Below are 13,985 nucleotides of genomic sequence, written 5' to 3'. Positions count from 1 at the left end.
GCTGGCACATGGACAGTCCAGAGATTCAGGTCTCCTGAGCATACACCAACCCCAGCACCAACCACAGGTTCAGTAAAAGTGACAGAAGGGGCATGTGTAGAGAGGTTCTTCTTTAGTTTTGAAAGATAATTTTGCCTGATAAAGACTTCTTGGTTGACCATATTTTTTCTCTAAGGACTTTAAAAGTGCCAAACCGCCTTCTGGCCTCCATGGTTTCTGATAAGAAATTCTGTTATCTTTTTGGTGAGTCAATATATGTGAGAAGTCACTTCTCTTGCTTCTTTCAGAATCCTCTCTAGTCTTTAGATTTTGAGTTTTGTTATACTGTCTCTTGGTGTGGTTCTCTTAGAGAATCTTAGAGCTTATTGAGCTTCCTGGATGTGCACATCAATTTCTTTCATCAGATTTGGAAGTTTTGAACCTTTATTTCTTAAAATAATTTTTCTGTCCCCCTCATGTCTCTCTTGAACTTTTGGGACACCAGTGATGTGTATGTTGGGATGCTTAATGTTGTCCCAGAGATCTCCCAGGCTCTGTTCATTTTTCTTCATTTTTTCTTTCTGCTCCTCACACTGCATAATTTCTATTGTCTTATCTTGAGTTCACTGATCCTTTCTTCTGCCTGTTCAAATTTGCTGTAGAACTCATCTAATGTTTTTTTAAAATTTCAATTACTGTACTTTGCAGCTTCAGAATTTCTCTTTAAGAATTCCCTCTACTTTCAGTGTAATTTTTCTGTAAATCTAAAACTACTCTAAAAATAAAGTTTACTATTACAAAAAACAAAATTTATGTTTTGTTAAAAAAATGTCTTCTCAGTTTCCTTTAGTTCTTTGTGGATTCCTTTAACTCATTGAACATATTCAAGACGGTTGATTTATTTAAAGACTTCGACTAACTGATACAGTTTATGCGATTCCTCAGGAATGGTTTCTGGCGAATTTTTTTTCCTGTGAATGGGCCATACTGTCCTGTTTCTTTTTGTGTTTTATAATTCTTTATTGAGAGCTGGACATTCTGAGGATTATGTAGTTATAACCCTGGAAATCTAGTTCTGCTCCTCTGGGACTGCTAGGTTTTTGTTGCTGTTGAAGATTGGAGCTGTCAGTTTGTAGCTTTTCCAAACTATTTCTGCTCCCAAACAGGGATTGGAAATTGTAAAGAGAGGGAAAAAAAGGAAAAGGGGGGGAAAAAGTCCTGCTTCTTTAAGAATCTTCTGCTGCCCTCCAGGTTTGGAACGGCAGCCCTCAGAACTGCTCCCCCCACCCCAGCATCTGAAGTCTGTGATCAAAAGCAGTGACCAATGATCAGATCGAACACCCCTGATTTTGTAAGGCTGGGTCTTCATTGTCCGATCTGGCACCAGGATCCCTCACTGCAGTCCCCGCTGCACAGAGGTGAGGTTCTACCGGTGTTGACTGCAGTTCCCCGGCTTACCCCTCTGTCGCTGGGTGCTGTGCAGCGCTCCACTAGACTCCAGAGTTCCAAAACAGTGGATTCACCGTTCCTGCCAGTTCAGTAGTTGTTTTGATAAGGAACTGGTTCCTGGAGCTTCCTTCTCCGCCGTGTTCCCACAATCTTCTCATTTCGTTATTTTTTAGACATTTATTATTGAACTTCTACCATGTGCCAGGTACAGAGCATGTGGAAATCAAAAGATTAACAAGGCTTGTCAATGTCAGTTAAGGAGGGGAAGAAAGGTTATCTAATTAATGTAAGTTTAATTTACATAAAGGAATTGGTAAATTTTTTATAAATTATAAATTCATAAGTTTATAAATTAGTAAATAGTTTTATAACTCTTAACAAAGGCACTCAAGGTAAAAACCATTTCCTTTACTCTCCAGATTTCCTTGTTCCCATTTGTAGTCTTCTGTCCCTCCACCCCAGCCTCTACAGCAACTACTTGGTTATTATAAAAGCAAGTGTAATGAACTCTTGTTCACACAACAGTTTCCCATCTTTTTACTACATTTGCTTAATCCTCCTTTCTATTGCTGCAGCATTTTAGATCAATTCCAGGGCCTTCTCCCAACATACTTCATTCTGTTTCTCTAGAGCGTGTACTTAGGAAATGAGTCATTAACTGGCCTTGCAGAATTAACTTAATTCCATGGTATTCTCTCAGAGCCTGCGTGTAGTCAGAATTTTAAAAAATAAATGCCCTTTTATCCCAGTTTTGCCTGAGTTAGACTCCACACAAGGTCTGTGCACAGTGTTCCCTCTCCTCCTTGTTTTAATGCCCTTGGCTCGTTGAGGATCCGCTGGTTCCACTGGCACACGTCTCTGTGCCCGTCCCTGGACTCACGTTCTGTTCTCCTGTGTTCTTTGAACTGGAATGCAGCCGTAAACACGTGACTGATGCCTACCTCCTTCCAAGGTGCTCTTTGGCCTCTGTTGTGTCACATCAGGGGCACATGGTGTCAGTTCTGAAGGCCGTGAAGTGCCCTTCTGTCTGTCCATCATCCAGCTGTTCTCTCCATTGACAGCCATTCCCTGAATCTGCACAGGGTGGTTTCTGGTGCTGTGATGCTTTCCTTCTTCCACCAGACTCTGGTTACCTTGAGGTGTAGATGCCTTGCGAGGGGGCATCAGTGCGTCACCCTTTGCCCCTTTCAGGGTGGGGTGTTGATGCTCTCGTTACCGCAGAGGACAGGTGCCGGGAGAGAAATGGCGTGCCTCTCCGGGAAGGGAGCCCAGGCTAGAGTGAGGCTCTGTGGGAGGCTTGGCCCCGGGGCGAGGAGAATGGTACCCTGTGCTGAAGAGGAAGAACCAGCTGAGAGGCCACCGAGCCCCCGACTTGGCTGTGGCAGGGATACCTCCCGATCCCCACCCCCAGGGCTGCAGAAAAGGAGGGGGGTCTGGTGGGATAGGTGGGGTTGTTTTTCTTAGCAGATAGGAGAGGTGGTTTCTACAGGTGTCCGGCACCCGTGGTGGCTCGTTGACCGTATTTCCAAGGCAGGCAGCTTGGCTCCAGGGAGGAGGCTGATGCAGAAAGGAGCGTCCTGTGGACCTCTGTACTCAGGTGCTCCCTAGTTCCAGCAGGGGGCTGTGTGCTCATGGCCAGCCCTGACCCTGACCGGGGCTGTGCGGGGAGGGACGGGCAGCTCTACTAATTACTTTGAAAGTGTTACATATTAACATGGATATTCATTACAGAAAATTCTAGAAAAAGGATTGCTCTCAGGTTTTGGCCACTCAGATAACATTCTTTTGTTCTATTGTTTATTATTGGTTTCTCTAGTCTGATTTCTTTGTGTATTGTTTTCCTACTATAACAATGGTGACCAGGGAAATCGGAAATTAAATTCAAAGTGAATGGAAATTGCTTCCATTGACTGTATATACTAGAAAGCCTGGTATCTCTGTCACTGTCCTGCCTGTCCTCCTCCAGTCAGGGCATGACCCCTCCTCGGCTGTGTCTTCCTCAGCAGGCAGGCCAGGCGCTCAGCCTGCGGCTCTGCCTTACCTCCCACGTGGAGGTGCTGGGTATGAGAGACTCACTGACAAGGCTGGAGAAGTGGCACCTGCTCTCTCTGCTCTCCTTCTGACTTGGATGGGCACCTGCAGTGATTCCTATCACATGCTTAGGAGGCACCCCTAAATTCAGGCCATAGACTCAGGGTAAAATGCATTGGCCTCTCTGGAAGGTACTTTATAAATGTTTGCATGTTTGAATCTTTAAGTAAAGTGGTTAAGCATTTTGTACAGGTGATTAACTGTGAAATTCACTCAGACAATAGGTGTCATATCCTTGCAAAGATTCCAACAAGACTGAAAAACCAGTAAAACTATTTTGCACCTGGATCTTGTCTCCTGAATGAGTAAGAGCGTGTGGTAACCACAGGCAGTGGGGTTGAGAGGGAGGAGGGGAAGGGCATCGGGAAGCCTTTGCCTTTGAAAGCTGCTGTTCCTGGCTGCCTGCCCTGAGCCCCCAGTGTCTGTCAGGCAGGAGAGGGGAGGCACAGCTCCCCACAGCCTCCCTGCCTGGAGACCTTTTATAAACAGGGTGCAGGGCATTGAAAATGGGACTAGCGATTCTCTGTGGTCTCATTGGGTGGTTTGGACCTTGAGGCCAGCTAATCCCTTATAGTCATTAAATTCCTTATGTCAGAGAGGCCCTGATTAATATGTGTGCGTGTCCTTTGATTGATCTCCTATTTCCTTAAGTTTGTGTTTTAATTCGAAGCCTGTGATCTTTCTCTTATATTTCCAAGTGTTCTCTAGTGATAGGACAGGGAGACTGGATTAGTCAGAACCTTCACATCTTATATTAATAAGTGTGATAAAATCAGTGGAGGGCTTTTTAAAATGAATACCTCCACTGAATTCAGGAAACTAAATTTGGGTACCCTGTGGGATTGTGGTTTTTGTGGGTGCAGCAATGTATAATGAGTGTAGTTGAGTTTGTATAAAATAACCTTTAGCTTTTAGCACAGGGATGGCCTCTAAGATACTCATCCTCCCAGGAAGATGATACTGGTTTTGCTAGGTTGCTTCACAGTACTGGAAATAAAAACGTGTTCAGAATGATTCAGGGAACTTCTTTGTTTCTCAGAGTGCATTTTAATGAACTTGCATGTTTTATTTCCTACCTAATCCTATATCGTTTGTTAGAGGCTTGTGGGGATCTTTTGGAGGGAAAAGATGGAATACAGATGCAAATTTTCTAATTTTCTTTCTTCAAGGGTACCGGCTCTCTGACCAGTTCCATGATATCCTAATTCGAAAGTTTGACAGACAAGGAAGAGGACAGATTGCCTTTGATGACTTCATTCAAGGCTGCATAGTTCTGCAGGTAACCAGCCTGGGGCGGGGTCGCCATGCGCTGCTGAGACTGACACAGCACGTGGGGGGAAGAAAAGAGAAGGAGCATTTTGGAATTCGTGACTCGATAAAGTCATGCATTGATAAACTCAGTTTCTGGAGCTTTTAAGACTTAGTCTTGTTTTTGGAGAAGTAACTATTAGTGTAGTTCCCTTAAACGAAGGTGTAAACAATCATGCTTATTTCCCTCCGAAATACTATAGAGTACTTGGAAGAGGTGATTTTTAAAAATAGCCTCTGGGTTATTTCTGCGTATACCATGCCATATTGTATGTTTAAAAACACTTTCTGTTCTGAGAAAAAATGTGCATTTTCCGTCGCAGTTGCGGCTGTGTCTGAAGGAGGCTGTAACCTTGAGCAAATTGACACGAAGTTTTCCCAGGCGAGGTGCAGATGAGGGTCCGGGCTTTTCTACCAGGCCCCACACTGGGGGCTTCTGTTCTTACAACTCACAGTGAGCCACAAAGGCGTAGAGAGCCTGGAGCCTGCTGGAGATACCCACACAGGGTAGCAGGAGCTGGGGCCTGCCCTGGCTGCTCCCAAAACAGGTCCTACTTCTGATTCTAGGGGGAAATACATGCTTTGGAAATGTAATTGATTTCTAAGCTCTTAGATATTGTTATAGTCTGCTAGGCTGCTAAAGGCAGTATGGGTTGGCTTTTTAACAATGGGAATTTGTTTACAAGCTTACAGTTTTGAGGCTGAGAAGAATATCCAAGTTAAGGCATTGTCAGGTGATGCTTTCTCCCTGAGGACCAGCTGCTGGTGGTCCTTGGCTTCTCCATCACGTGGCAGGGCACATCGTGGCATCTGCTGGTCTCCCTTTTCTTCTGGGTTTTGTTGCTTTCAGCTTCTTGTTTCTGTGGCTTTCCCTGTCTCCCTCTGAATTTCTTTCTCTTATGAAGGACTCCAGTAAGAGGGCTAGTTAAGGCCCACCTTAACTGAACTAACCAAATCGAAAGGTCATGCCTGCAATCGGTTCATACCCACAGGAATGGATTAACTCTAAACATGATTCTCTGGGGTCCATACAGCTGCACATCATCACATATTTTTAAACTTTTATTGATGACAAATTCCAAACAAGAACAGTAACAGAAAGAACAGTATATTGAACTCAGGGCCAACTGCATATAACACTTGCCATGCTCTCCTCCGCTACCCCCTTATTTTGAAGCATATTCCATTTTATGGAAAGCAGTTGCTGTTTCCATAAGTATTTCAGTACCTCATGTTGATGTCTGGGTCCTTTAGGTTTAAATCAAGTTGAGGCCACACCTTGTCAGCTTTGGACTCCATTGAGAGATATGCACATGAGTTTTTTAAAAGTGATCTGGGATTTTGAAGGACAGCCTCTCTTTTTATTTTTAAGTTGAGATGATAAATTAGTGCACGTCAGGTTTCTCTGATTTGGCCTGCTAAGTGGTAACACATAATCATTTCTTTAAAAATGAATCTGGTCGGCCGCTCACCCTTGCTCGCACCCCCTGCCTGCCACCCTTCGTTGGTTCTGTTGTTTGTCTACCACCATTTCTGAGCTTGTGACTTGCATAGCAGCATCCTTGGTGCCGAGAGCCTGGACTCAGAGTTCTGCTGCCTGAGTGCCTTCCAACTGAGAAGTTGGAATAACTTTTTAGAGCTTCTGCAGCACATTTGTAAGTGATGGCTTCCATCCAGAAGTAGGTAATTGTCAGCGTTTGCTCATAGTCTTTAGCAGCAACCAGTTCTCAGAGGTGTAGGTGCCCCCAGCATTTGAGAACTAGGGTGGACACTGAAGTGGACCGCAGGCGGGGACAGTGGGACAGTATATTGAACTCAGGGCCAGTGGGACAGTATATTGAACTGAGTGCAGGGCAGGAAGCTTGTGGTTGCCAGAGTCCCCTCCCCTGGCCCTGTCATTCTGTACTTCTCCATCAGCAGCACTGACAGTTTAGAAGACACCCTAGAAAAGTGGACCCTGGCAGCCGAGCTCTGCTGTCCCAGCATGGCCACCATCCCAGCTGGGAGCAAGAAAGATCTGGGGAATGATGAGCACAGCCAGGACAGAGCAGGAGCTGGAACACCTGAAGAAGGCAGAGACCACGCACGCAGGATGGGCCCTTTCGGGTATATGGAGTGTTCAGCAAAGACCAAATATGGAGCGGGGGAGTTGGTTTTGTTTTGTTCTGTTTTGGTTTTTTGGTGCATAGCAGTAAACTTTGATTTCTCGCTCTCATTGCTGCAAAGTGAGATGACTGTCAAGTTGCAGGGCTGTAGATTGCCAGTAGCAGCTCTGGCCCATGTCTCGTGCTCTTTCCCCCAACCGTGGCTGGAGAAACAGCAGCCAACCAGGGTATGCTTTCCTTATGGTGGTACTAGAAGCACAAGAGGGCAAGCCCAACAGAACATATTAAGAGGGCCACAAGAGCAGCTCTGCAAGCCAGATGTGAGTAGAAAAAATCTGGATACACAGGGATGCATCTTCTGGCTCAGACCTTGCGCCACGGACCACAGGCTTCTGGTGCAGGTCGGGAAGATAGCAGTGGTCATCCTGTTCCCAGCTCTGGCACAGATCCTAGCTGGTTTTCAGGATGCAGCCCTAGTGTCTCCCTTGCTCAGTGTGACATTGTCCAAATGCTTCTCCAGAGGTGACAGCCCAGCAGGTTCTCAAAGAGGCACGATCAAAGTCCCTTGGCCTCTGTTGCAGGAGAGAACTGATGAGTCCATGGCAGCCAAGAGAGCGTGCTGGTCCTGTGAGCAGGAAGAGGGGGAGTGGTGGAACACTGCATTCTCCCTAGCCTCTGTGCTCAGTAATGTCTGCAGCAGCAGGACATCTGTGATCACCTGATTAAGGGGTCCAATAGTGACGGGTATTCCTACTAAGCCATAGAAGCAAAACCTAGAAATCCTTGAAAATGGAAGTCCCAGCACTGCTGAGAGACTCCCAAAAACAAAATCAAAGAGCAGGGACTGTGTGCCCAGATCTCGAGGGCCTCTCTGAAAATCCGCTTGGAGCTGTGCAGTGCAGCCTGCCCTGGGGGTGTCGTCCAAGGCCCTGCCCACCTGGGGTGGATAGCGGCCTTGGTTTTCTGCTTCTCTTCAGACACCCATCCCACCCCGACCAGAAATGGACCTCATCTCTCCCAGGACATGTAAATGTTCAGTGTGACTCATTCTAAAACTTTGGTTCAGTCCAGGGGGGGAAAAAATCTGGGTGCCTTGTCTTATGAAAGCTTGCTGCAAGCCCACCCTCCATCTGGCTCATTTTTGAAGTGCTGTTATTAATCTCAGAGTATGGTTCTGGCTTTTTCTTATTTATCTGTAAATTACCTAAGATTCCAAATCTAAAGTCATCTTGCTACCAGTGTTTAGAAGCCAGCCACGATTTCTCACGATGTGCAGTCTGTCTGGCCCGCTAGAGGCCTTGCCTGCTGCCCTCACAGCCCTCGGCGTCCTGCCTGACGCCAGCCACCAGCACAGGGGACATCAGAGAGGGGTCGTTAGCACCCGAATTAGGCTGTAGCTGCTTCACAACTAACATATTCTGTGTGTCGTGTGTCAGCTGCAATCTCTTCCCCAGACTAGATAGAGTATTTTTCGTCTAATTGGATTTCTAAATACTTAGGAGTTGTCAGCTCCACGGAAAGAGTATTAGTTTTGTTTTTTCCCCCTTGGGTACCAGGGATTACACCCTAACCTTGTACATGGGAAGCAGGTGCTCAACCACTGAACTACAGCTGCAAACAAAGAGAAAATGTGTTTGAAAATAAAGTCAGATGGAAAATTCATTTTTAGAATGTATAAGTTGGTCCTTTGTTCTTTAGTGATTTGTCAGAGAACCAAGTCTGCTAACATTTAAATATTCAGATCTTTAAAATGGAGAGAGCCTCTAACTCATGTCTGCTTCACAGGGTTATTGCAGGATTGAACTACATTTTTATGATGTTCTACTTTAGGAAAAGATGGAGGGTAAATGTGCTGTCTGTGAGTTGCTGCAGGGTTAGTAGATTTCGCGAAGTATCAGCTCAAGACTGCACAGCATCTTACCCGTGTAGGTCCACCTGAGAGAAGGCTGCTCTGCTTCTGGTGCTGGGCAGGGTCTGAGCCCCCCAAAAGGCTTCCTGAGCTCCCACTGCCCAGGGGTTGAGGCCCACGGGGCCCTCTGTCTGCAGGGGGCGTTCCTGGCTCCACCTGATCCTGCAGGAATGACCGGAAACACGGACTGGTGGGGGCAGGGGGTCAAACAGAAAAGCTAAGCTCCTGGCCTCAATTAAAAAAATAAATTCTCAAAAAGGATTTCCTTCATTTCTCTTTTCAAGAAGGAAGAGGCTTTTTAAAAATGTATTTATTTTTTTACAAAATAAAATGAAAACTTGTACCAATCTTGGGAAAATACAGAAGTATAAAGAAAGAAAAATTACCACCATTCTTCAAGCCAGAAAGGATTTCTGTCGGCATGTGGCCTCTGGTAGGTGTGTGTGCAGAGGCCGATGGCGGCTTGTCGGCGTTCACTGTGCTGAGCTGCTTTCAGCTCTCCTGTGTTTCAGTTCCTTGTGACAAAGCAGTCACCACGCTGTGCGTTGGCTTAAGCCATGGGAATTCACTGGCTTATGGTTTTGAAGCCAGGAGTTCAAAGTCGTGGTGTCATCAAGGCAATGCTTCCTCGCAGAAGCCTGGCGTTGGGTGCCGGCCCGTGGCGCTGGCCACGCACATGGCGGCTCCTCTCCTCTCTCTTCCAGCTCCGGTGGCCCCAGCTCTCGCTGCTTCCCGTGGCTCGTGCTCTCTGGCCTTCCCCACAAGGGCTGGCCATAGCACCCTGATTCTGCTGGGCCTCACCTAACCACAGTCACTTCACCAAGGGGTTTTCAAGGGCCCGCGCGCATGGGAATGGATCACGTTTCAGAGCATGCTCTCTGGGGTGCACCGCTCCAGCCACGGCCACCTTCGCCAGGTCGGTCTGCGCATCCACCTCCCCAGGTGGGTGCCGCCGTGGCCCTCTTGGTGGACAAGGAGTCTGAATTCCAGGGCCTCCTGCAGAGGTCTTCATGTGCGTGGAGTGGTGTTTTCTTTTCAGCTGTGAATTGGGTGGCTGTTTTCCTCTGCAGCGCTGAAGAGCTCCTGGATGACTGTGCGGTGTTCTCTTATCTGACCTTTGTTCCAGGCTGCGACCTGTAGGGGCAGGCGTGGGAGGCCTGCACTTCGTGACGCTGAAGCCGTGGGTCTGAGGGAGGAAGAGCCCCGAGTGGCAGGCCTGTGTGTGTTCCAGGGGGTCCGGCCTCACCTATCCTGCCCAGGAAGCCAGGGCCTGGAGTCTGCCATCGAGCTGGGCCTGCAGCCCACAGTGGTGGTCTCTTAGCAGCTTCTTAAATTCTGAGCCATCCTACCCGATCCCCAGAGGAACCCCCACATGCTCCAGGGTGCCCCTCGGAGGGCGGGCCTGGCGTCTGGGGGGGTCAGACTCCCAGCCCTGGTCCTTCCAGAAGGCGCTGGCTCCTAAGTGCGTCTTGTTCCCGTTGGTCAGCATCAAGGTCTGGTGGCTTTTTGTTTTCCAGAGGTTGACAGATATATTCAGGCGCTATGACACCGACCAGGACGGCTGGATCCAGGTGTCTTACGAGCAGTATCTTTCCATGGTCTTCAGCATTGTATAGCACCGGCCTGTGCGAGCAGCAGCGGGACTCACGGAACAGAGACTGGAAATGCCAAACCTTTTACCTGTCACAGAACGAGAAAACAGATGCAGCTCAATGCTGTCTGACCTTAAAATTTTATATAATTAATATTTAGGGACCTGACTGTATATATGTGGATAAGCTGATTAATGTTTTTGTGATCTTAATAGCTGTATCAATATTCCTATACAAACATTTGATTTGGTGACTAATTGTGCCACGAGGTAAATATCAATTCAGATACTCTACAGGAGCAGAATGCATCATGTGCTGTTCTGATATCTCTAGTTCTATAGTGGAAATACTATTATTAGTCTGTAGGAATTTTAAATGATAGGGAATTTGAACATAAGGCTTTTCATGTGCCTTCCTTTTATAAAAGGACTTTATTGTATTCATTTGAATATACAGTGTAAGCAATAAAGTAAATGGTAAAGACACGGTTTACTTGCAACTTTTCAAAATAAAAGGCTGAAGAAATGGACTTCCTGTCACACTGTTTGTACCCTCCCTGCACGTTCGTAGTTGTGACATGCTCACTCCAGTCTTGTCCAGTGGGGCACCCTGGCTTTGTTCTAGAAGATGCAGAGATCCTTTTGTGCACTTTGTTATCACAGTTGATTAAATTCCATACAACTGCTTTGTAGGACCTGCAAATTGTTTTGTGATTGCTTTCATTGGAATTTTAAATTAAAATGCTCCGGTATAAAAGTAGAGCCACTTGCAGCCGTGTGTACCTGCCTCCTCACCTGCTCCCCCACGTCCATGATTTTGGATCAAATCCGCATGTGTGAGTTTCTTTCTGTAGGTCTTTTCTTAATCCTGTGGTAGCCCCTTTTAGCAGAACATGGCTGGGGATTTAGTGGGGACCCATGTCCTGGGGCTGGCTGAGCGATGCCAGTTGCAGGTTGAGTTCCCCCCGCTTGTCCTGCTCAGGAGAATGGGGTTGGGGGAGACGAGCTGTCTCTGAGAACCACGCCTGGCCCCTTCCCCTGCTGCATCTGCACGGAGATGTGGGCTTCCCGGGGCTGTCCTCGGCCCTCCTGGGCTGCAGGAGCTGCTCCCTGGCCGCTGCCCTTGCCCTCTGCGTTAGAGGCCACAACCTTGGTTCTCGTCCTGTCGGGTCCTTGGTTTCTGACCTTGGGGTTTACTCTCTTCTGAAGCATGCAGGGAGCATTGCCCCCCACAGCCCCTCGCTGCCTCGGCTCTACCAAGTGCACCAGGTGTTCCCGCCGGCCCGTGCAGCCCTGTGCCCCCTTGGGCTCAGCTCTGGCTGGTCCAAGCCTGTCCTGGCAGCTCACGTAAGGGCGTGTTGCTGTTCCCGTTGCTCCCCTGGCCGGAAGGGACCATTCTCCGGTCAGTGCTTTGGGTTCATGGTGTAGTCAGAATTTGGGTTGTTGACACCCCTGGGTTCTGAGCAGCTCCTCTCCCGTGCATGCTGGGAACACCCTCCGCCCTTCCCCTCCCTCTGCTCTGTGTCCCTGGCACTCCCGTCTGGGGGGGCCGGAGGGGCAGGCATGCCTGTGGGCAGAGGAGAGCCTCCGTCCAGGTCTGTCCCTGAGGGGCTTCTGGGCAGCCGGACGGCACCCAAGGCCCAGACATCCTCCACCACTCCGCGTTGCGCAGCCTCCTGGAGGTGACCGGTTCTGGGACGGCCTTGCGGAGAGCAGACCTTGGAAGGGTGGGTGCTTTAAAGGCCTGGAGGGCAGCAAGCAGCCGTTTTAAGGCTATGGAGGAAACACTCCCGTTGTCACAGCTTTCATAATCATGTTTCAAGCCACACCCTGTGTCCCTTTAAAGCCAGGTTTTTCCCGGTGGGAGGAGTGAGTGCAGAGTAGAACCCGACCCGCTATCGGGGAGCAGGGCTGCCTGGCAGGTGTCCTGGGGTTCCCTGTGCCCGGCCTGGCCCGTGTGCTCAGACCTTCCCACTGCAGCAGTGTTCAAGACCCAGCAATGGCCTGAGCTGTGGCCTGAGCTGTGACGGACGACGTGCTCGCTTGCCCCGCTTCAGGGAGGAAACGGCCCCACTGCAGCAAGACCCCACACTGAAGTCCACCCCGCCGGCCGGGAGCTGCAAGCCCTGCACACCCGCACCACCGCAAGAGAAATGGTTTTCTGAATTTCAATTCACGCTCACGGACCCCTGGGTGAGGGCCCTTGCCTGGAGGACCCTTGATGCAAGGAGAGAGGTGGGGTCTGGAGGCCTGGCCACTCACCGGGAGTGGGGGAGGGGCCAGCCGCCCTCCTGGGACTTGGGGGACAGAGGGAGGCAGGTAGCCTTCCCTTGGGGACAGAAGGGGAAAGGGCAGCCACCTGACCTGGGCTGGGGTGAGGGGGCCAGCGGCCGAGCTCACCCTGACTCCCCTGCGTGGCTGAGTCCCGCAGCCCTAGTGCCTGTCCCCTCACACTCGGCCCCCACGGCGGGCAGAGGGCCAGGCGGTGCGAGCCTGCACCCCTCACCCTCGTAGAGCCTCTAACAGCGATGGGGTCTGGGGCCGATAAATCGGCATGCGTGCGATGATTCGCGTGTTTGATTTCCCCGCTGGGCTGCCAGGCTCGGCACACATGCACGAGGGAGGAGCTGAGCGCGCCTGGGGGTGTGCATCTGCTTTGTAGATAAGAAAACGGAGGTCCGGGGAGTGCGAGTTGGCCTGGTCAGGGCCAAGCGGCAGCTGAGCTGGGATCTGGACGGGAGCCGGTGGCTGACATGCCCTGTTGTGCAGGGAGGTGGCGGGGACAGAGGGCGCCTTGGACGCACCTGTCTTGTGGGCAGTGCTGACACCCCAGGCAAGTGGGGATGGGCCTACCCTGTTGTAGGAAGTTTGAGCTAGCTGCAATATTTACAAATTGGGGTACGTTTCAAAATGGCTAATTTCCTCCTGAAAATTGCCCTGAAACAAGACAAAGAACCAGAGAAACAAAACTGATCTTTGATGAAACCAGCGAACACCTGTTCCTGTAAAGGACAAACCCAAGAGAGGATTCCAGGGAGAAGCCGGCCGGGCCCTGGGAAGCTGAGTCAGGAGCTGGCGGGGCCCTCTCGGGGGCCGAGGCAGGAGGGGGAGGGGGGTCGGCTCACGGCCCTCGCCGCGTTGCCCCCATCAGCCCCTCGGCAGCCGCGGCCTCTGCCGGCAGGTACATCAGAGGGGCTCACTAAAGCCGCCGGCGCCGCTGCGGAGAGGAGCGCTGCGCGGCCCCTCAGCGCTGTGCCAGGCTCCAGCCGCTCAAAAGGCAGTTCACGCAGCCGGGGAACAGCTCAGGTGACCCAAGGCCATCCATCTGAAAAGAGCCGGCGTCTGTAAGAAAGGAGAAGACTGGGAAGGAACTCCTGGAAATTCAGCACAGGAGATCTAGAAAAGGCTCCTAAAAAATAAAGGGAAGATAATGAGAAGGGAATTTCCCCTAACATAGAATTTAAAAACAGGGAGATTGAAAATAGGGGAGAAAAGGCAAGCGTATCAGAGGAGTGATCCAGGAGGCTAAATACTGGATAATAGACATGCCGGG

The 13,985-nt window shown here is 49.6% G+C and overlaps 1 protein-coding gene across 5 annotated transcripts in view; it reads left to right on the top strand.

Annotated features, from left to right (window-relative positions):
• Nucleotides 1-11,194, top strand: part of PDCD6 (programmed cell death 6) — a 43,205-nt gene extending 32,011 nt beyond the window's left edge. For 3 of the 5 annotated variants that reach the window (XM_004478506.5, XM_004478507.5, XM_023584659.3), the window contains 2 exons: nucleotides 4,689-4,798; nucleotides 10,359-11,194. In XM_004478506.5, the coding sequence (XP_004478563.1) occupies nucleotides 4,689-4,798; nucleotides 10,359-10,457 (209 nt within the window). In that variant the 3' untranslated portion in view covers nucleotides 10,458-11,194. Of the gene's footprint in view, nucleotides 1-4,688; nucleotides 4,799-6,747 lie in introns of all 5 variants that reach the window. The other 2 variants (XM_004478509.4, XM_058306715.2) reach the window with 1 other exon arrangement.
• The last annotated feature ends 2,791 nt before the right edge of the window (nucleotides 11,195-13,985 follow it).

This window comes from Dasypus novemcinctus, chromosome 2, assembly GCF_030445035.2.
Source record: "Dasypus novemcinctus isolate mDasNov1 chromosome 2, mDasNov1.1.hap2, whole genome shotgun sequence".
NCBI classification, from domain to species: Eukaryota; Metazoa; Chordata; class Mammalia; order Cingulata; family Dasypodidae; genus Dasypus; species Dasypus novemcinctus.
Note: the sequence above shows the minus strand (reverse complement) of the source record. Positions and strands in the feature narration are given on the sequence as shown.